The 23739-nt window shown below is 40.7% G+C and overlaps 1 protein-coding gene across 1 annotated transcript; it reads right to left on the bottom strand.

Annotated features, from left to right (window-relative positions):
• Positions 1–1710: 1710 nt before the first annotated feature.
• LOC109521389 (BMP/retinoic acid-inducible neural-specific protein 3-like) lies at positions 1711–21904 on the bottom strand. Its single transcript, XM_019879231.1, has 7 exons — positions 21507–21904; positions 21126–21423; positions 12286–12488; positions 10944–11149; positions 7807–7912; positions 4072–4308; positions 1711–2294 (listed from the first exon to the last, which is right to left on the bottom strand). The coding sequence occupies exons 2-7, from the start codon at positions 21389–21391 to the stop codon at positions 2068–2070; spliced, it is 1245 nt and encodes a 414-aa protein (XP_019734790.1). The 5' UTR covers positions 21392–21423; positions 21507–21904; the 3' UTR covers positions 1711–2067.
• Between the last annotated feature and the right edge of the window lie 1835 nt (positions 21905–23739).

The raw sequence follows: 23739 nt of genomic DNA on the forward strand, positions 1-23739 counted from the left end.
CATATTCTTGGATTATTACCTTGCCTTTGCAAGCGCTTTTTGGGAATGTATTTTGTTTTCCCTGGCTCTTTTTTAACCAGCGATTTTAGTTTAAACTTTGTCGATGCGCTTTTGCTAATAAATTAATATTTTTGCATGGATTTTGTTTGTGTCTACGTTTGTTTGATCCGATCGCCATTCAGTTCGAATGTGTCAGAATCCAGTTTCCACTACTCATTCCCATAACTTCAGCGAGTTGCTCATCAACGTGATTCCAACTCGAAATGAGTTTCCCCAACTCTGCATATCGTCCTCGTTCTTTCGAAAGGGCATGTCATCATGTGCCCATTGTTTTGCCTTGTTTTGTTTTTGCCTTTGCCACGTCCGCCTTTGCGTTTTGTCGCATCTCCTTGTAATTTTGTCTCCTCTCCTCAGTCCTCAGTGTCCCATTTCTTCTTCGCTAACCTCTTTCCTTGTATGATTTGCTGCACTTTCTGGTTCCAAAAACCACCACCAATTTTCTTTTGCCCATTTCCTACCAGAAAACATTCCAAGTACTCAAGTACAAGTCGTGAGGTCATCAACTGGAATAATGGGGAATTACATGGTAGGCCACTTTAAAGCTGCCTGATGGTGTCAAAGTGACCCCTGGCTAATGTGTTTTTCACTGACCATTTGTGGTATGTCAATAAATAAAAGAACCATGCCATCCGCAGAAAGGTCCATCATGACTTAATGTAGGGAAGAGGCTAGTTTTAAGCGCAACAACATTTTCTGGAATACACTGTGAACACTCACACCTGATAAATAACCACAATACCAGGAAAACAGTCAACAGAGGCATCACACAAGATCTTCCAAGAAGTATATTTTTAAAAATCAACAAATGAAAAATCACTTTATCTCCTCCAAGAAAAAGCTCTTATTTCAAAAGAAACAAATGTTACCCATAATTAGTTCATGTAAGGCTCCCTTTTATTTCCTTTCGTATTTATCTTTCATTATTTTTTAAAATTCATTTGTACAGGATTTCTTTGCTCAGTGCTACCGTTTGTCGTGATTATGTTTTTGTTAAGATTCGATTTGGATTTTATTTCACAGGAGTGTTATGGTTCCGTTTGTGACCAACAGGTGGCATTGGAGGTCATCGCACCTATTGGTCATCACGTCATTAGTTCTTTTCATTTAAAAGGGCTGCCACGTTGACCACTTGGGGTTGTTGTGTTACTGTCATGTTTTTTTTTTTTTGGGGGGGGGGGGTTGTTTCTGTTGCTGTCATGTTGCTTTGTCCTTCTGTCTTGGGTTTGTTTGTTTGTATGTTTGTTCGTTTGTTTGTTATATAATCACAATAATTACAGGTGCCAAGTGCCCTTGGTTGTCTGTTGTTTGTTGATTGCTATTTCTTGTTTTTATTTGTTTATATTTATAGAGGTTTTTTTTTTTTTATACCATTCAGTTTTGCTGCCCTTATTTCTAGCTGTGTGTGTTTTCAATGCACTGCACGTTTGCACTGCGGTTGAGAGGAAGGAAATCTCATCTGTGCTGTATGTTGTACATAGGGCATATTTGACAATAAAGCTGACTTTGACTTTTGACTTTGTTAGTTACTTTGGTTTCTTGTCGTTTTCGGGATTTTATTTGGATTTAAATTTTCCACTGTTTCACTGTAAGTGTTTTTTGGTTAATATAGTTTGTTCGGTACACCCTGCTTCTTCTGCCTCCCTACTTTTTTTTTTTTGGGTCCACTACCATCACATCACACAGCTCCCATGAAACCATTTAGTTTTTACTGCGCATATATGACAAATAAAAATCTTGACTCTGATATTAATCACGGGAATGCATTCAAATGTTTTTGACCGCTGATGTTTATGTACTCTATATGTGGTATCTGGTCTCGCCTGTACATGTCCAGTGATTCAGTCCTTTCTGCAGCTCCTATGAACAGGGATGGATGTGACAAAATTAGCACGCATATTCTAAAAGATTCAATGAGCCACAAAATACTTGACTGTGTAAAAGCAACCATTGTGCACATGCTTTTCCCAGCCTGCCGGTTAAAAATTCCACCTGTTTCTGTTTTGCATCTCACCTCGGCCTCTGCAGGATGATTTTGGGCTGTTGACGGCACCTTTTGCTAAGTCTGAAGAGCTTGTTGACAGTGCGTTGAGCTTTGGTGAAGAGCTGCTGGCTGCTGGTCTCCAGTTGCCTGTAGCGCTGGAGTAGGCTGGCATCTGTCCTCCATAAGTGTTCCACAACAGATGTGTTTACGGCATAATGCGTTGGCAGCTTTCCAACAAAGCTTTGGAATTCCTCTGGAAGAAGAGAGGAACATCAAGGTGCAAAGTCGGCTGTTGGATATTATCCAGAGAATCACAATCTCATCTAAAATACTTTGTCCCAGAAAAGCAAACAGCTTGAGAGAAATATGAATAGAAATATGCCAACAGAGCACGCATGCATGCATATATATATATATATATATATATATATATGCAAGTGCTGTCCAATGATTACAATTTTTAATCGCGCTTCAATGTATGAATGGCATAGTTAACTCATAATTAATTGCAATTAATCACACATTTTTATCTATTCTAAGTTTCCTTTGATTTCTTTTTGTCCTATTTTTTCCCATTTTAATGCTGTCATCAATATGGAATCGTGGATCAGTTTTCTTTGTGCAAAATGCAAATATTTACTGAAACAACAATTTCGATTTTCAATTTTACATGAACGTTTTTCACTTGGAGCAGTTATTCAAACTTGGAGCACATTTTATTATTTTAGAGCAACGTAACATCCGCTGTGACGTGATGCCGCATTAATCTCGTTATAAAAAAATTAATCCCGTTAAAATTGATTGAAATGAATGCCAATAAGAACATGTTAAACTGACAGCACTAATATATATATATATTTCTAATGCTCTTACATTACCCACCATATGATGTCGATGCCCTGATAAATAGTATACCGCATTTACTATTTTAATCAAGTTGGATTTTTCATCTGTTGGACTATGATGTATAATTTATTTATTTTTTCTTTTAATGGACATACGGTTGACAGACGGACAAGCCGGTGAAATTTACTGAGGTCTTAAAATAGCGATAATTTAGTGATGACAGAAGCACGGTCAAAATAATGATGATGGACTGACAGCAAAGCCCAGATTTGAACCCTCAACATTGTCAGGCGTATTTACAAAGTATGATTCTGCCGAAAATCCCAACAAATCCTTGAAAGTGTTCTTCCATCATACCCAAGGGGTGGGATAACCTTGAATTTTAGGTTCTGCTTTTTTATTCATGCCCCAGAACAGATTAAATCAGATTTTCTGCAAACCTCTGGGGTAAATTGTGTGCTAAATGCCGGTTGAGGTTGATAATCCAATCAGGGACGGGTATGTTGTGTTTATGGTCATGATAGCTTTGTTTCAAAATGATGCAATATTACATTATTAGGTCCGAGGACGCGAGCCGTGCTTTGTTTGTTCGGTGGACCTTTTATTTGCGCACAAGCCAATTTGCTCAATGCAAAACTGTGGGAAATTACAAGAGAGGCACAAAATGAAGACAACCAGGCTTCCTAGTGGAGGTCGCACAATCAATTAGTAAGCGCGGCACTGTTACAGGTATATTAGTGTTAACTGCAGCGGCACGGTCCTGACTTGATTAAAGATTTTCTGATTGAATTATTCCATGAATGTTTTGAATAGTTACTCACAGTAACACTTTGGTAAGACAAAAATGAACTTGAAGTGGCCTCGCAGTCCACCGAGTCCAGGCTCAAGCGCCTACCGAGAGCCACATACTGAGATCTGACACCTTGAGTGGCAGATCTTTTGATTCAGACTGGCAACACTTGACAGCCATGTGAGACTTTAGAACGGGAACAAGACATAGCTTTTCTGTTCACGTTAGCGCTCAAATCCGAGTATCAATCTGCTTCTCTCAGAACACAAGCACCGAAAATTCTGCACCATTTCAAGCAGCGGTGCTCCCACTGGAGCTTGTTGATTGCACAAAGTCACGCTGACATTTTCAAATTACTCCTAAGGCCAACAATAAATCACAAAACCTGACTCACCGGATGCCTCAAACTCCTCGTTGGTCCGCCTCCAGGCCTCTCTGATGCGCACAAGGTTGTTTTCCAGAGTGTCCAGGTCAGCGTGAGGACAGTTACAGTGTGGAAATTCCACACGGCACTCACACCAGCATTCACTGTTTTGGCACATAAAATGACCCTCGGATTTACAGCCGACGTAGTTGAGAGCCGCCTGAACGAAGCGGCTCCGCAAGTAGCTCGGGAGGACGACCTGCAGCCCTGTGGAGCATGAAAGACAGGACCAAGGCAATTATTACACTTGCCCAGGAAAGACGAGAGAATGAGGCTGCTGCTTCTAATTACCGTCAACAAATCGCATGACAACTCTGACAAAGTAATTGTATGATTACAGCAAGGCCCGATGGCCAATTTCAGTCCAATATCTATTTCACCTGAGAGTTCAATTCATTAGATGTAACATGGGCCAGCAGTTCATTGTGACGCCACCCCATTTACACTGACCCGCTGCCAGAAATTCATACTAAAAGGTACTGACTGTTCTGCTGAAAATAGTCTGAGTTATTACCTACACTTATGTCGGAGAATGTACTTGAAGTGACTTTTGAAAAGGCAAATTATACATTAATGGCCCATTAAAAAACATCAATGTGCTTTCAGTGGAGTTCTCAGACTTTCTTGAATACAGTGACATGACACGGTTAACCCTTAAAGCAGCAATGCCATTTTTTTCTCATATAATGGTCGGAAAGGTTTCTGCAGAAAGGACCCCGAGTTTCTTATGAGCTACAGGTTTGCTGTGTCTAGGTGAGGGGTCGGGTGGGGGGGCATATATACGTGTGTGTGTGTGTGTGTGTGTGTGTGTGTGTGTGTGTGCGCGTGTGTGTGCGCGTGTGTATCTGGTATATACATATAAGGGCCAATTCTGTGACTTGACAGAATAAATAACTAGCTAATTAAAAAAAATCTAAAACCACAGAATGAATATCTTCTTTTTTTGTGCTTGACGCTTATGATAACTTGAATATCAAAGACAAACAGCCAACTGGTGTATCGAATTGTACTAACCAATGCACACATATGGTATCCTGTGCAGATGGACAAACGGTGTGAAACAAAATAAGCATTGTGTGGCAATGCCGTCAGCTTCCAGTGCCAGGACTCGGCCCAAAACTTTGAAGAATATCAGCGAGAAAGTTGGTAAGTCTGGGAAGGGTATTTAATTTATTACAGATAACTGAGGCAACTTGAACCCTGATAGACGGACACGTTATTTCCACGTAATTGGTGGTTGTTGTTTTAATATAACACAGGACACTCACTCAAACCACTTCGAAGACAGGGCAAAGAAAATCTAGCGATTGATAACCCAATCTCACTGTCAATAACTGTGCTTTTTGGTGTGGAATTGCTGTGGAAGGAAATTTAGAAATGATAACAAAATGTGAGCAATCACGATTAGTTATGAGTTCATTTTTAATCACAATTAAATATTTTAATCATTTGACAGCTCTAATGAAAACATCATACTTTGGTGGATGTACTGTATGCAACCTCAAAACGGTGAAATACTGGAAGCTTTTCCTTTGGTCTTCAGGTTCAACATTTTTCAGCATTCAAATCATTTCATGATCTGTGGGTCACTGCACTAAATGACTCTTAAGATATTCCATTCAAAAAATAAATCCTATCATATGCAATATTTATTAAATTCTAGTTCCTTTTATTGAACTTTTATTTATCCGGGTGAGGCAAATGAATGCCAATGCTCTTTTGCAACTCCAACATCTGACTGCAAACAGCAAATGTGAATATCATCTAAATCAAAAATACAAAAAAACAAAACAAAACAATAAGCCAAATAAAAAGCACCCACAAATACATACACACTGAACTTTACAATGTGATCTACGTAAGACTGTACATGAAGTCAAAGATGAAACATATACATCAAACGTAAAATGATAATAACATGAATACAATAGCAACATACCTGTCAACTCATACGGTTTAGCCATAGTTCATACGGATTTTGTGGTGAATCTTACGTATATGGCCATATCGCACAAATCATACGGATTCTGAAAATTTCCGGTTTTTTTTTTTTTTTTTTCCCCCCCCCTAACAGGTAGTTCCGTTTGCTTTTGCCCAGAATGGTGCTAGTCTAATCGAATGCTTTCATTTCCGGTAACTTTCCAGTAAATCACGTGGTTCCTAGTTGAAAACAGCAGAGTATTCATTGCATACTTCGGTAGTGTACAAGCAAGTTCTACAAGGAAACAAATATATCATTCATATTTCGTGGGTTTTTTTCTGCCGTTATTTTGACATATAAAATGCTTTGGTATGTTATAAGGATTTTTTGCTCTTTATAAGGATTTTTTTGGTAGTTATACAGGTTGGCGCTCCGAAAAGTTGACAGGTATGTAGCAAATAACCAGATGCATTTTTCTTCTCCGATGAAAATACATCATAGGCGCAGTGTTTTATTCCCCCCCTCGTGGCAGTTGTTTGAAGCTTAGCTGTGAGTAGATGAGAGAGGAGCAAAAGAGTGAAGTCTCCTTTGACCCGTCCGAGGGCGCCAGGATCAGAGATGTCGCGATCAGAGCGTTTATGATGTCGCTCCCGGTTTGCTCTCGGCTGGGTTTGCAAGTAAACAAGCAACGGGAGTTTTTTAAAAAAATGCCACTAGTTTATCTATTGGCGAGTAACATGCATACATAAAGATTGGGTCACATTTTTCTTGCTTTTTTTCTTGTCCCATCTTGCAATTACTCATGCTTTACATTCCTTATTATTATTATTATTATTATTATTATTATTTTTTTTTGCGTCCACTCTCATTCCTCTATTAATCTCCTCTGGGATGCATTTGGCTCCATTAAACTCCTGCCATACCATCGCAGACAGTCTAGCATTGCCAACATTCTCCGCTCAACAAAAATGGGGCCGACTGCCCTGGTCAACAATACATTTTAATCAGAGATGGCTTTAATATGTCCCAAAATATATTTTTGACGTCTTAAATGTCTTTCCTTTTTTTTCAATTGACGTTTTCCATTTCTGGGATAGGTACCTTAAGTCAGGAGACAACAATAATAAAAAGAAACCTTTTGAACCAGTAGCAACCGATGAAAAAAAGAATGTCTCTGTCAGAATGATGATTATTATTATCTGTTATGCAAAAGAATAAATGAGGGCATATTTTGAATCAGCGCAAACAAAATTCATCTTGAAAAGTTTACATTCAGGTTACATCTCGGATTAAAACAATTGAGTCAAAATGTGTTGACCAGTGTTGAATAAACGCTGGCGGTTAAGGTGCAAAACAACATGTGCCCCGCGACCGTACCATCGCAGTCAAGCAGAGACAGTCCAAAAAGCGCAGACGTCCTCCACCCTCATTAACTGCGCGAAGGCGCACAACAACGAGCATCAGTACTCTCCTCCAATCAATGTCATGGCCAAAAACGGTCAACAACGGGCCGACATGACATTAAATAAGCACAAACGAAATAGAAAAATTAGTAACGTTTCATCTACCCATCACGAAAGCTAAACTTTGATAAACTGAGTGAAGATGGGCTAGCATGACCTATGCTACGATTATCGTTGCAAACTGAAGTGCGGTCATGTCCGTTAAAGTGCAAATCATTCGTAATGACGATTGATAACGTCGTATAGCATAACACCTACAATATGTTTTACACATAGGACCCTAATTATTCATGATATAATTAAAACGGCCCATTTTCTTACCTTGTAGTTGAACCTTGTTCTCCGGACTATGAACGAGAACGGAACTGACGGTGTCCAGATTGTCATAGTTGCTGCATCCAAGTGGCCCTGTCCGGGTTTCTGTTACCTGCATGCAGTACAAAAGAGAAAAATCAGAAACTGTTGTCACATCACTATGTATTTTTTTTTCACAGTTTTTTTGTTTTGTTGTTTTTTTTTGTTGTTGTTTTTTTATTTACTTCAAATAGAATGACAGTAGACCTACTGTAGAGCGCATAAGTTGGAACGAGACACGCTAACAATCACAATGCAGAAGTCAAATACTGCCACTTCCACAAGTAGAGCATAACAGCAGGGTAAGCTAACGTTAACATGTTTGTTTACTTTGGTTCTTTGTGTACATTTGCCCTGGATTGTTACACTGTGTTGCTTATTGAATGAAATAAATCCGGCCAACCAGTAGTGGTTTACATCACCGTCATAAACGTACACACCCTTGCGTAGATAATTAGGGTTATTATCTACCTCGACATTCAAATGTTGATTCACTTTGTATGTGCTTTGAAATAACCTACATAGCCCATGAAAAGTACTTCATACCTCAAATCACTTTTGAATGCAAGTACACTGCGAAGAAATCCTGAAAAGGTCTTCAATTTACCAGCTTTTTCTCCTCAGAGTGAACCATTAGAGGGAGGAGATCTACTTTGCTCTGACCACCTAACATCAGACAGATGAGCTCCTCACTTCATTCAACCAGAAATTGATCCTGCTGTCAAATCGAGAAATTTCAAATGCACAAATCTCCAGAGACTTAAGTTCCAAAATCCTTCCCAGCATTTCCCACATTGTACGATTTTTAATGAAAAGATATCAATGGAAGCAGCTGTTTTTTGGATCCCTCATAAAGAGCGATGTTCATTCCCTCCCCGTCTTCCTCCTCGGCTCTTCATTGAATGGAAAACAGGCTGGGTGGGACTTAATGGGATGATATCGCTAATCGATCAAGCCGACAGATAACCATAAGAAGATGTTTGTGGGGTGGCACTCGTCTTCATCAGCAGCTACTCACTTTAGCGTCTACGTTTTACCCTGGGGCTGATGCATGCGTTCTCTCTAATAGCTACTTTAGATGTTAAAACGGATGATTGGTGTTTCGCTGGGAGGGCCTTGAAACCGCTGCACTCGTCCACTCCTCTTAAACTTTTCCTTCGGGGTTGGCAAGCCCATACGTATGCGTTTGAATTGAACAATGAAGTATTGCTTTCAATGTTACGGTTTAACTACGTGGCTGGAAGTTTACGGGATTGATCTGACGAACGTTGTTAACTGAACTACATTATAAATCTCAGAGGCGCACATGGCTCAAGAGTGTAACCGACTCATGTCAGGCACACTCAATGAACATACATGTCTATTCCAATTGCCTTACAGGATTCATCCTTCCTAATTTTACTTGTAAAGGAATAGTTCTACTTCAGTTCTAAGATGACGCAATCAACCAAAGGTGCTTTTCAGTGGTTTCACTGACACATTTGATTCAAGCACGTTTTAAGTGGTCTTAGCAGAAAACGTCGGATACTTGGTTTTGTTTGTCTTCGCATATATTTGATAGTTTTCGGTATACTGGGGGGAAAATAAAATGACAAAACAACAACATGACAATGTTAGGGTTTTATTTAGCAACGATGAAGTCACTGAACAGTTCAGGAAAAGTGCTGCAACAAAACCTTTACACATATACAAAGTAGAATCACTAGCTTTGATTGACACTGACAGCGAGGGATTAAGGTGGAGGTCTGATAAGGTTCCTGAATACATTTAAAAAATGCTCGTGGAATATAAACCCAGTAAGGTTCTCAGGAGCCCAAATTTCAAAGCAAAAATGGGGCATCAACATTCAGCTGTTATACTGCACGCAAATGGAATAAGCTGCCAATAGAACTGACGTGAGCCCCAAATGTAAATGTTTTTAAATAAAAAATGAGGAGTTTTAAAGGTGTTTTAAAGGATTTCTACAATCAAATTTCCCCAAAACATTGTGCTGTACTATTTGTCATTTTTGTTTGCTTTTAAATGTCTTAAAATTGTTTTGCTTTAAAGGGGATGTCAAACCAAGCGTTTTCTTTTCAATATGTTCTACGCAGCCCTACTAGCTGAAACACGGCATTCTGGTTAATATTGCATTTGTGGAATATAAATGAAGCAATAAAATCCATCCGTGTTTGTCCATCTCAGCGGGCGGCCATTTTGTCAGTTGCTTTTGACTGAAAATGACATCACAGATGATCAGGCCACATGTAACGACCAATCATGGCTCAGCTTCAGAAAACAGGTGAAGCGTGATTGGTTGTTACCTGAGCCCTGAAGCTACTGTCATTTTCAGTTGACCAAAAGTAGCAAAATGGCCGCCCCCTGAGATGGCTAAAAACGACTGCATTTTGCTGCTTAACTCATATTCCACAAACGCAACATTATTCAGAATTTAGACAAGTGGAGGTGTATGGAACATATTACTGTCAAGAGCGTTTTGGAGTTGACATCCCCTTTAAATATCGTATTTTGCCTTTAAATGTTTTGTAATCATGTGAGGTACATCACGTTACCTTGTGTATGAAATGCACTGTTCTTACAGAACTTGTATTGCAGTAATATTCTCAATTCATTCCTAAGTACCGTATTTTCCGCACTATAAGGCACACTTAAAAGCATTTCATTTTCTCAAACACCGACAGTGCGCCTTATAATCCAATGCACCTTATATGTGGATCTATATTCTGGTTTCTTGGACATAGTATTTTGTTCTGTAAAGCGCTTTGTTGCAGCTGCAGTGGTCGTGAAGTGCTCTACATAAATAAAGCTGTATTGTATTCCCTTTAGTGGGGCTCCATCTAGTGGCTGCAGAACGCAACCACAGCCACGATTGTAGCTTCTGTTCTATGCGCCTTACAATGCGTTGCGCCCTATATATGAAAACCGTTTTAAAACAGGCCATTCATTGAAGGTGCACCTGAAAATCCGAAGCGCCTTATAGTGCGGAAAATACGGTATATGTAAAGTTTATGTCTAGCTGGACAGCCACCCAGTCGCCTTGAGGCGGTTCAGACTAGCTGCTCCATCTCCCACCACACTTTCTCTTTTTACATGTGTCTACATACCCGTATGGCAGTTGAGGCTATCTGGAGGTGGTGAAGCCTGCGTAGGGTACTCTCTCTGTCTATGAAGTAGGAAGCTGCCAGCTGGTGGAGTGCCTCCAGCGTAATTGCACCGGCCGTGTTGTTGCTTTTACTGCCCTCAGCCCCCACCACCAAAGATTCCTGACCCAGCTTCCTTTTGTCCACAAATATGGTTAAGGACTCTTCCCCTGGTGACAGTCACACACAGAGCGAAAGCAAGCTTCATTAGCTCTGACAGAGCAACACTAATCACCTTTCATTAGCATCTCTACATATTAGATTGAAAAGTAGTAATTGAGTACTGTGGAGGAACTGACAGTTTGGATAAATTGAAGCAAAGTCACAGAAAACGAACGGATCATTTCTTCATCATCATTAATCACCGTCATTTCAGGGTTATCATGAATGTCTCATTTCGTGCTACCATTGGGTACCAATGCAAATCTGATCCCAAAATACAATGAATGTATCTATACAAAAACTCATCTTTGGTAAGAATGGCACTGTTGCTGTCTTTCGCTGACAGGAAATTATATATATTCATATATATATATTCATATACATATTATGCATGTATACATACAGCAGGGACGTGCTGGAAATAAAATCCAGCCCTGGAATATGCGCCGACACTCGTAAATATACTGGCCTTTCGAGAATATTGCCATATTATACAACATTGGCTGTATATATTTTTTAAATTGACTGTTTGTGTTAATACGTTTCCTTTTGCCCCTTTCTTGTGTAATAATAATAATAATAATAATAATAATAATAACAATAATAATAATGTCCAGCTACTTCTGACAATTAATTTGGAAACAGTAAGAAAAGATTTTTGAACACTGATATTTCATCAGATGTCGTAGATATCGTCTGTGTGCTTACTGGAGGGTTTTGGAGGCAGCTACTATCGTTGTTGGAATAATGTTAACTACACTATCATAAATGACAGAGTAATCTTTGTTAGCTCCATAAAGCATGTTTTCTCGATTCTCTTCTCCGTTCGCCAATCGTGGTCTGCAGCGGATCTTGCGGTGTCGGCATTTAAAATATGTACCAATAATGAAAAGCCATCTCTGAAAAAATGTTCAACAAGAGAAAATAGCAGTGATGAATCTCCATTCAGGGTTGCATGCCGTTTATGACACAAGAACAAAAAAAAAAAAAAATAAAATGCACCCATTTGTTTTATGCCTATTCTAACGCTTTGTAGTTTTTTCATTCCCCTCCCCCACCCCACCCCACCCCACAAAAAAACAAAAAACAACAGATGCCCTCTATATTGAAAGTGAGCGATGGTGGCCCGCGTATTTTACCGTACCTCCCAATGTGGCGGACAGGAGGAGATGGGTGCCATATTTTTTGATGAGGCTCTCGGTAATTGCGTGCAGGCTCGGCCGTCTTCCCAGCTGGCGGATGGTGTGCATGAACTCGGGGTCGAGGGGCAGAGCCAGCCCGCGAGTGCTACCGAGACTGTCTCGTTTCTCCACCGCCAGGCTGTTGACCTTCCATCGACCAAACTCCCTGGACACACACACACACACACACACACACACACACACACACACACACACACACACACACACACGCTCACTTGGCTGCAGCCGACAGTGGCATTTGTCACCTCCTATTCACTCCATGAAGTCAATGTTACAGAGGTCATCGTGGGTGGCTGATGATTTTCTATAATATTTTTACTTCTTTTTTTTTTTCGCCCCCACCCACCATCTTTCTAACCCAATTAAAAATAAAACTGTAAGGTTTACGTCCCTTCATCTTCCCAGCAGGTTGCAGAAGTTTTATGTACCTTTGGAATCAAACCGAATGAGTTGAATCCGCCTTACAATGTAATCAGTTTAACTAAGCCCAAATCAGACACTAGATGAAGAATGTAAAGTGACAGTAATGAACGCACTCCAACCATTGGATGGCAACCTCCGCGCCCTCCCCATGAGTGCGAGGACTTGAATTTGCTCGGAGATGCAAACAATCTTAAACATGACTTTTTCTCGATGGGTCTGCCTGTATAAAAGCAGCAAACAAACAAACGTAATTAAATCGATGTCGATGGTATTTTACTGTGGTGAGCTTTTTGTGTATACAGTATTGGGCATTTTTCTTTTTAAATTCCTTCAGTAATTGATTTTCCTGGCCACGTTGCAGTGAAGTATTGCCTAAATAAAGCTTCGGAGGATGGAGAAACACAGTATCCATTTAGGCATTAATTTTATGCACAAAGCCTCTTATCTGATCAAACAGATCGATAAACTGCGTGAATTCTTCGCACCTTCTTTAGAAGTCGTATTTACTTTGGTTTCTACTGGTGGATTATTGGATTTATACAGCTGACAATTAAGGAAGTAAATGCGAAAGTGAGATTCAAATATAGAGAAGAATATCTAATATAAGTAAAAAAAGAAAAAAAAACATGTCCTGGCTTTTAATGACGAGGATACCATGTGTTTACTGCAGCTCAGTATGTCCGTAGTTACTTCAATGAGAAAGGCATCTTTTAACTTCCTTGATAGCCAATGTGGTATCTTCAATATTTAATTAACGATACAGGTCCGTTTCTGTCAATTACGGCTTCAAAGTTGAATTGAGCCTAAATAAAATATGTCTTCATTTAAAACTGATGCAGAATACACAAGTCGAAAATGTTGTGCAAAATGACGACTAAATCATTGAATGGAGTCATTTAAGATGGCGCACAGTTTCTAAGGCAACAGATCTGTAACTTTAAGGCTTATTTTTGGACCTGGATCCTTTAAACTCATTTGAACAAAATGATTGATTTTCTTGGGTTTTATCTCTTGCAGTCAAGCTGATGAGAAGCAGGTAAATTAGCATGCAGTCATCATTCAGCATCATCAGTGAGACCCTGCCACCATTTTCCAACTGAAGCTTCATTACGACGCGCCACTGTGATTGTGCGAACGTGACAACTGAAACGAAGTGAAGTCAAATTGTGAAGTCTGTCTCGTCAACAAATCACGCTTAAGGCTGAACGTTTCTAATGGAGTGTCGCAAGCCCGCTCTGGAAGGCTTTGTAACGAATCGATAAGTTGTGTCAGTCGCTCCGAAAAGGACGCTTTCTGAAATGATGACTTGATGGTGGTTCGTTGGCATAAAAGCTACTTCAATCGAGATAAAGAAGTGCGCGAGTCCGGTTAGTTAAATTAAAAGAACATTTCATAATCGGGTTCTCGGAGGATAATTATATCTTGAAAACATATCTGTGGATGGGAGACAAGGCCATATCATTGGCTTGCGTCGGAATGAGATTTATTGATGAATCCGAGTTTGGCATTTACGGGCGCAGAAGGAAGGTGTCCCCGCGTCCGAATGAACACAACGACAATTAAATACGAGTACTGCAGAGACAAAGTGCACCTACTTGTTTACTTCTTTGACCTGGAACGCATGCCTCATAGCTCGAGCAAAAAAAAAAAAAAAAACCTCCATCAAGGGTAAAGAAAACGGAAAACCTCGAGCCAAAGCCCTCAACCGCATTTTACAGTGAAAAGAGTTGAGCATCGAACTTCAGGATGATCATAAAATGCATATAAAATGGCTCATTAAATTTGCTCCATTTCAGCTGAGGAGCATTTGTTAATTGAACCAAAATGAGGTAGGCAGACATAGAAAATATATCTTCTTCTTTTTTTAAGAGGTAACTTTTGCAATAAACTAGTGGTCTTTAGAGAGAAACAAAACACATCTTGATTCTTTCTGAATAATGTTAGCCGAAGTCATTTTGGATTTCATAATATCGATTAACAATATACGCTGAAGGTGGTGGCCCAGTGGACGAGTGTTTAGCGTGTTGACCTCACAGTGCAGAGGTTCAATTCCAGGTCTGGCCTCCATTTGTGGAGTTTGCATGTTCTCCCCGTGCCTGCATGGGTTTTCTCCGGGTACTCCGGTTTCCACACTCCAAAAACATGCATGGCAGGCTGATTGAACACTCGAAATTGTCCCTAGGTGTGAGTGTGAGCGCGGATGGTTGTTCGTCTCTGTGTGCCCTGCGATTGGCTGGCAACCGGTTCAGGGTGTCCCCAAAAAATGATCCCATATTGTGGTCAGTGTAGATTCTCGGTCATCCAGGTTGAATCTAGAATAGGCTCCAGCACCCCCGCGGCCTTTATGAGGATAACGCGAATCAGAAAATGAATGGATGGCTGGAATATACTGTGAAATCCTGTGCATAATATGTCATTTTCCACCCCAAAAAATGATCCCATATCGAGGTCAGTGTAGATTCTCGGTCATCCAGGTTGAATCTGAATCTAGGTGAGAGGATTCTTGTTCTTTGTTGATTTTTTTTTTTTTCTGGTCTTCCCAAAACTTTGACTTGATTATGCTGTTAGTCTAACAACTTGACAACAGCAGTTTGGAGACCAAAAACCCAGTTTCACTTATCAGTCCAGACCACAGGTGTCAAACTCAAGGCCCGAGGGCCATATCCGGACCGCCACGTAATGTTATGTGGCCCGCGAAAGCAAATCATGCGTGTCAACTTGCATGATCTTTGCTAAAATCTGTACCAAAATGTCAAATTGTGTCATAAATCACATTGACATTTTGTCATAATTTTAATACCCTGTTTACACTCACTTGAACAATAATTCAACAAACAACAAGCAAATAGTTGATTATTTGAAAACTTTTTTTGTGTACAAGTAATAATATGATATGATGATTATACATTCATTCGGTTTCACTGTCATAACTCCAAAGTGGCCTGCGACAAAAATGAGTTTGGTCTCAACAGTCCAGAACAAAGTTTTGTAAACAGAAAAGTGGAGCTTTTTTTCTTTTTTTTTGGGGGGGGGTGTTCTTCCCTGAACTGCAGAACGGTTGTTTCGAAAAACAAGAACGTGGCCACACTCGTGTATGCCGCATTCAATTCATCTCTAGTGAAACACGGCTGTTGTTGCACGTATGACACTTTCGATAATGAGTTTGATGAAGCTCCTCCAAAGAAATATTCATTGACTGTGTCTCATAGTGACACATTCATCCCACAATTCTTATTGTCAATCCAAATTTATGCTGAGTCGGGTATAAAAAAACAATTTTGCCGGGACGATGAGCAATTGCTGCATCTTAGTGATGAGTTGTTTCTGCTTCTCTGTGTACACTGAAATTGCTTCGGCAGTGTTGCTGTCCGTACATCAAACTTCAATGACACAAAAAGTCCCACTTTTACGAGATCGCGTCAAAACATGCCCCAAATCAGCGTCGCGCTGTCAGCTGTCCTCATTGAGTCAAATCAGTGAACAAGCGATGTTGGAAGTAATTGGGGATTGTTCGAGCACCCCTGGGTACAAGCGTCCCAGCAGGCAGTCTTTCCGCTTCCATCGCTGTATTTGCTACGGGATTGCCACTCATGTATATAGAGCAGCGGTTCTTAACCTGGGTTCGATCGAACCCGAGGGGTTCGGTGAATCGGTCTCAGGGGTTCGACGGAGCCTCTGCCATGGAGATTAAGACACACCCGACTCAACATGTCAATTAGTTATGAGTTTGTCATGCATGGTTTATTTTGTGCTCAATTAAAAACAACTTATGTCTTGAAATTTGATTTCCTTTTTTTTTAGCACAAAATGAACCGTGCATGACAATTAAAAACAACTTATGTCTTAAAATTTGATTTCTTTTTTTTCCCAGTTTTTCAAAAATGCGTTTTTTATATGTTGAATTTATGAAACAAAAACAAAAAAAAAAAATATGTTGAATTTATAAAACAAAAACAAAAAAATCATTTTTATTTTTCACTAATGAAGAGTTCGATGAATGTGCATATGAACCGGTTGGGCTCAGTAACTCCAACAAGGTTAAGAACCACTGACATAGAGTATCATGGGCGTAAGGAAGGTTTGAAAATAATAAAACGCTGCGACTAAACAAATGCAAGCGCTTCCTGGACACAAATGTCAGTGAATGAACTCTGTTATTTGACCGTATTCCATTTCCCACCGTGCCACTAGCTGCTTCCTCTGATTCTCTCGCCTTCTGGGAGGCAATCAATAGCATGAGGAAAGCTGCTCAGCAGGGAAATAATTGGGGAACTGGGACAATGTGGAGTATGCCGTTACGGTCAATCGTCATAACGAGTGAACGGACTCAGTGTCCACCTCTGATGGACGGATGGGCCCCCGCCCCCTTTTCTTTTCCATAATAGGCACATATGGCAAGCAGAGGATTGTGTGCGAAAGGAATGTTCCCCATGCTGAACATGACAGATTATTACATGCACCGTGAGCCATCAATTGAGATGGAAAGAACTCAGTGCAGAAAAGAAAGAAAATGTGAGAAAGGAGAACTCCAAAGAACAAATAGACAACGTAATTACACGCTGCTGGATGGTTGGCAAGCACAACATGTTGGGCACCGTAAATTGTACATCACAGAGGTCAGAAAGGTAGTAGAGCAATGTTAGCCCCAAGGCGGCTTCATATTGGACACTCCGTCAGTCGAAATTCACATCTATCCCTTAGGGTAAAATATACACTGAAGGACTCCATAAGGATAATTTGGACTCCAAGGTCCCTTTTCCAGGTATCACTGTAAAATTCAAGTGTCAATAGAACCAAAACAATACCTTTGAGGAGACCATCCAATTCTTGAGAGTGCTTCTCTGTTTTTATGGTTTAAAGAAAAAGGATGTGTTTTCCTAATGCAACAATGCAGTGAATACCCATTTAGTATGCTTTATAATGTTTCCTCACTTTTCACAGGTGATACGTTCCATGACGCAGGCAATAGGTGAATTTCAGCAATTTTGAGGTTGACTTTTTGTCTTGTTTTCGTGTTTACTAGGGCTCGGCACGAATGGGTGGTGACTCGAATTGAGTAGCAAATCATCCGTTGAAAACAAACGGCAAATCAGAATTTTCCCTCATTCGAACCTGTACGGGTTGAATGGCCACACTACACGGACGTCTGTGCCACAATCACATCTCAGTGACTATGTTTACATGTAGTCCAGATTTGGGTTGAGGTCAAAATTTCGATTTCGGAAACCTTTGGAAGAACCTGTTTGTAAGTGTTAACCTAATCGTGTTTACAATAGTCGGTCGGGTTAGAAAAGGGGTAACACAGGGATCTTATTCGGGTTTTTAAAAATCTGTATGAGTATATTTGGGTTTTTGCTCCCGTATACATGACCTTTAAAACCCCAATACCGCCAACATTAGGGTTTTAAATGGGTGATTGTAAATGTCATCGGTATGTGTGACGTCGTGAATGTGGGCGTGACATACGTGATGTCTGAAAAGTGCACTACCATCGAGGCGTCCATCTGGAATCATTTGTGTGTTTATAATAATATTTAGTTGGCTAATTAACATTCAAGTCAATTGTTAAGTAATTAGTCAACAAAAACCCAACGAGGCAGGGTATCAACACCTTTGTCTTTCTGTTGGCCGCTCACAACGTCTCAGTGGCATACGAAGTGCGTTTGGCCACTTGAATGCCGGACGGTAGACGACAGGTTTGCTTCGTGCAAGCTGGCTGGTGACAACACCACCCAGATGATTTGCTAGACCAATGCAATAATAAACATGCTGGATTCTGGAAGTTGAAGTAAGCTATTTTAAATTAAAAAGGAAAACCTTTGCATTTGGTTAACTTAGATAAAGCCCCACATAAGGGCACTCCATTTACCATTTAGATCAAATTAGATTTTTCATTTGTTTGAGGATGAAGCATTTTTTGTTTTAATTCGTAACAGATTTGAGTTAATTCGGCATTTGCTCGTTAAGATGAACAGGAATAGCGAATGCAGATTTGGGGTTTTAGTCGTAGTTATGGAGACGAAGATGACGATGATGTCCCGAACAGCTCTTCAGTCTTTTAAAATCTCAGAAAGGCCCGTGAAACAGTGAGGTCAACCCGCAATAGATGAAGTGTGGTCACAAATGAAAACCGCGCGATAGCCCGAAGCCACAATAACTGAACTGCTAAGTAACGAGGGAACACTGTTTTTATGTTCAATAAACTTTTGAGTTAGAGATGTTTAGCAGGGATCTTGTTCTCTTTAGATCACAAATCTCATAAAGTTCTAATAGTTGTAAGTCTCATGAAAAGAAAATGACTTGAGGATGTTTGTCCACATTATCGGGCAAGTCATTGTTTGATGTATAATAAGGGAAAAAAAAAATCTCTCTGCTAATGAAAAGCACGGCATGGTTGAACATATTGTGTCTCGTGAACGCTGCGGCCATTTCTAGAAAATAACAGCATAGTTAAATAATTTCTCTGTGGCTCCGAAAGCCTATTAAGGACACTTGCTGTCGCTTAAAGGTGTCAGCAGCTGTTAAAAATCCGCTCATGAGTGCGAAGCAGGTACTTAAAGCTGTGTGTCAGTGGAGTCGCAAGAAGCTTTCAACGAATGATGCTCCGAAGACGTAAATCTATCTTTCGACCGGCCCTAATCTCTAATTCACGAGGAGAAATGTTTGCACCAGAAGTCTCATTTTCATGTAATTTGGGATGTTTGACATGCGTGGAATTCCGGATTGTTGATTGATGGCAATGTCGTCCGATGTGCTGGTATGATGCGAGTTCTGTTCCCCTGGCTACTGTTTGGGTGTCCTTGAGCAAGACCACGTCGACACCTCCCAGCTCAAGAGGTACAGCCGTGTTTGCACGCCTCTTTCACTCTGGCCTGCCTGCATCTGTATGATTGCTTGTGTGTGTGTGCGCGTGTGCGTGCGTGTGTGTGTGTGTGTGTGTGCCTGTGTGTGTGTGTGTGTGTGTGCGCGTGTGTGTGCAATATATACACAGCAGAGTGTAAGTTGAATTTCCCCTCAAAGTGATAATTACCAGGATATTCAATAAAAAGTACAAAATAAAAAAAATAAAAAAAAATGTCCCAAGAGGTCCCAAAGGCATTTTTGTGTGTGTGTGTGCTGGAATAATGAGAATATATCATATTTGATATGATATGATATGGTAGGCCCTCGGGGTGTCTGAAGGTGTCAAAATGACCTCTGCAAAATGTGTGGAGCTTCTAACCGGTCATTTCATGTCATAGTGAAATAAAGACGAAAGAGCAGAGCCTTCTGCTGTCAAATAATTCTCATGCAAGACAGCGCATCATCCCACGCTGGTCAAATTGCCACTGACGCCTGAGTTGCTATGGGTAGAAATGAAGGGCAAAAAAATAAATAAATAAAAAAGCACAGCGTGGCCACATACAAGTCCACATTTTATCCCTTGACCTCAACCCTATTGAGAACACCTTAGTTGTTCTTAATCATTTGTATGCGATCATGGAAATCCGATTTTTGGGCTCTTTTTTTGGGGTGGGGAGGAGCTCGTATAATTCGGTGCACTGTATTGTGCATACTGATGTGGTTGTGGCTTTGTTCTCGAATATCCTTGAAAAATATTCACTGTATAATTATGCCTAATTTTTTGCAACACAGTGTTCAATGCAACACATTCAGTGCAGCATCATTCCTCACATTGTGGTGGCTAATTGGGCCGTAGATTTGGAGTTATTGACCCGTGGTTTCAAATATGAAAACGGAAGAAAATGATCAAACCACAGACGAGTAGTGCCATTTCTGATCTTGCAATCAATTTTCAATTTCAATGATAGTATAAAGGACCAAAAGATACAAATGATCTGCCGGAGTCATTTTTGTTTTTGTGAAAGAGGAGACACAAGCCACAAAGCTTTGCAGGGCAAAATGGGTCATATCGAGAAAGTCTCGGCTTGGGAAGGCTTGAGATTTGCCATGGACAAAAAACAAAAAAACAAAAAACAAACAAAAGTGGCATTGCTGAATGAGTTGAACTGATGTCTCTTCCTGCTTTTGCATGTCTACCAGTTACACAGCATGAGTGGACAATCATTTCTTCTTGCTCTTTTTCAGTCCGAATACGCTTGGCTGAATTTCACATAGCTCAGTGTTGGCAGGTGTGATACCTGCGAGGGCAAACCTGAGAGCGGGCAAGCTTTCAGTACATTTCGTCAGCAGCTGCTGCTGTCACCGATTAATTCCACTCTGGTTTTAAGTGCTATGTCAGGTGAAATGAGTGATTGCACGCACACACGCTGCACCGCTCCAAAATGCATCAATGATATATCCCCTGCACTCCTTATACAATCCGCGCGGCGCACGCGCTCACTCACACCTCTCTCACCTGTAGATTTTGTATCGGGTGCTAAAGCCCTGCTGGTGCCTCTCTGCAGCCTCGGTGAACTCCAAAGACTGGTGGAAAGGTCCTTTATCCGACAGAAGCCATGACAGCGAGCCGGCGAGGGAGCCGCCGGCCGGTCCGGAGGCTCCGGCGGCTGCGTCTCCGGTGGCGGCTGCCCGCAAGGTCCGGCAGCAGCAGAGCCAGAGGCCGAGAGCCGCACTCGTCCATAGCAGAGACAGCCGCTTATGACTGATTCTCTGACGGCTCATGCTTCACCCAACGACACCTCATTCTCTCCGGACTGGGAGGGTTGAACGAAACACTTGGCTGAGAATTGTTCGTTTGAGACCAAAACAATGAAGTAAAGTGGTTCTTTGTACTCACCTGACTTTGCAAAGAAGACCAAATTCTGGACTCTTTGGGAAGTGAAACCTGTGAATCGAAAAGGCGTGGAATTTGCAGTGCAGTGAGATGTTTCTTTCAACTCCATTTCCACTCGAGCTCAACTTTGCCACAGGGATGCAGACGCCCAGTATCCGCGCATTCCTCTACTGGTCAAGTGTTAAACACACACTTTATTCCCGAGGTCCAAACAGCTGATGGCTTCATCCACGTACAATTCTCATACTGCTGTTGTTAAATCTCCTTTTTGTTTTTTGGGGGCTTTTTTTTCTTTCCCCCCTTGCTATTTTCATGCAAAATTCTGCGTGCACACTGCTGCAGCAGCTGTTCTCCTCCTCCTCCTCCTTCTCCTCTTCCTCCCTCTGCTGTGTGAGCTGCTTGGTGAATGAGCGGTCTGCTTCAACACAGAGAGCTTTTTCTCCTCACCCCCCACCCCAACTACAACCCCTCTCCTAAACCATTTCATCTCCCGCTACACCTCACTCCGAGCTGGCGTGATGTGTACAGTCTCGGCGGATTGCAGTTCTAAGGACAGCGGGGATGATAAGCATCAGGAACGCTTTCTATCAGTCAACAGCACCTTCACCATGATTCATCCTCATTATTTGGGATCACAGCATGTTCCACCGGCGTATAAATGTGTTAAAATGAGTCTTGTAATAGGCTCATTATCTCCTCCTATTATTCCATTTTATTGTCCTGTGCCACAGCTTTACAGCCCAGGGCTTTGCATGACTAAAGACACCTCATGTGAAGATGACATCCACGGTGCCGGATTTACCAGTGAGCGTAATTCCCGGTCATTATCAGACAGCGGGTTTCTTGACACGTTCACGTTAATTAGCACTTCCATGCACAATCATTTCTTTAAAATCTCCAGCTTGGTTCCATTTTGTTTTTAGGAAAAAAAAAAGGCAAGGTTTGGTCACAATGTCAATCTCTGGAAAGGGCGATGATCAATTCTTGGCTGCTTATAAAGTATAAATTCCCCCAACCCCTCTCATGATGGTGATGCGCCAGACAGCTGTAGGAGCAGGTGTGCATGCAGATATTTTCTACCTTCCTTGCAGCAACATCACTTAACAGAGCTTTCAGACAAAGGTTTCAAGATATTATATAGTTAAGTAAGCTACGACGCACATGCAAATGAAGTGGGAAGAGACAGCTGAGACATACAATCAGGGGGAAAATGTATTGGGTCAGCTTCATATACTGAGAGAAGCTTTTATGGCTTTCTGAATACATAAACAGCAGGGATGGGCAACTGGCGGCCCTCAATTAATTTTGAATTCCCTGCTCAGTTGTTGTTTTTTTTTTTTGTTTTTTTTTTTTTTTTTTAACAAACCCGGCAAAATCTTCCAAAAACACAGAAAAAAATGGGGAAGAAAAATCCCGGGAACATCAGGGAAAATCCAAACTACAAAAAAATAAAAAAATTAAAAAAAAAAAAAATCTCCAAAAAAACAAGAAGAAAAAACAATCCTCAAATATTCAGGGTTGAATTGTATGTTAAGTTGTAACCTCACCATTCACCACTAGATTACAGGCGTGTATTAGTTGCACTCCCACTGGGTCTTACACTGACTGGCATATACTACAGTGTGAGTCGGGCTAATATATTTTTTGGCGGATTTGGAATCACATGCAGGACTAATATTGGACCGTCAATAATATGAACATTTTGAAGGAGTTGATTTTTGTGGAAGAATACACAAAATAAGTTCTTGCACATAAGTTCAGCAGTTTTGTGCCGCCCTTGAATGCTCATTTTTATGCAACAGAGGCCTTTGCACTGGAAAACAAAATACAAATACAAATTTGGTAATTATATTATTTTTATTATTATTATTATTATTAGTAGTAGTAGTAGTAGTCGTAGTAGAATTTATTCGTCTAGTTATTTATTTCTTTATTTCGCCTCAAAACCTTTGCTGTTGGTTGTTTTATACACGCATTAAAAATGTACCGGTGTTATCAAAAATGAAATGTGTTAAGAGCACATTTCTGGATGTATTTTCTCCAAGTAACCCTCCCAACCCTGGAATAACAGAACCAGCTGTCTTGGAATTTTCCCGCTGCGTGAATTTTTATCATTCCATCCACAAGAATACTCTTGAGGTCCATGATGTTGGACGAGAAGGCCTGGCTCACAGAGGCATTCATCTTCCTCCGCCAAACGATTTCTTTGGCACGTTGCAATCAGGCTGGTTGTATG

The sequence above is a fragment of the Hippocampus comes genome, unplaced genomic scaffold (assembly GCF_001891065.2).
Source record: "Hippocampus comes isolate QL1 unplaced genomic scaffold, H_comes_QL1_v1.1 scaffold85, whole genome shotgun sequence".
In the NCBI taxonomy this organism is placed as follows: domain Eukaryota; kingdom Metazoa; phylum Chordata; class Actinopteri; order Syngnathiformes; family Syngnathidae; genus Hippocampus; species Hippocampus comes.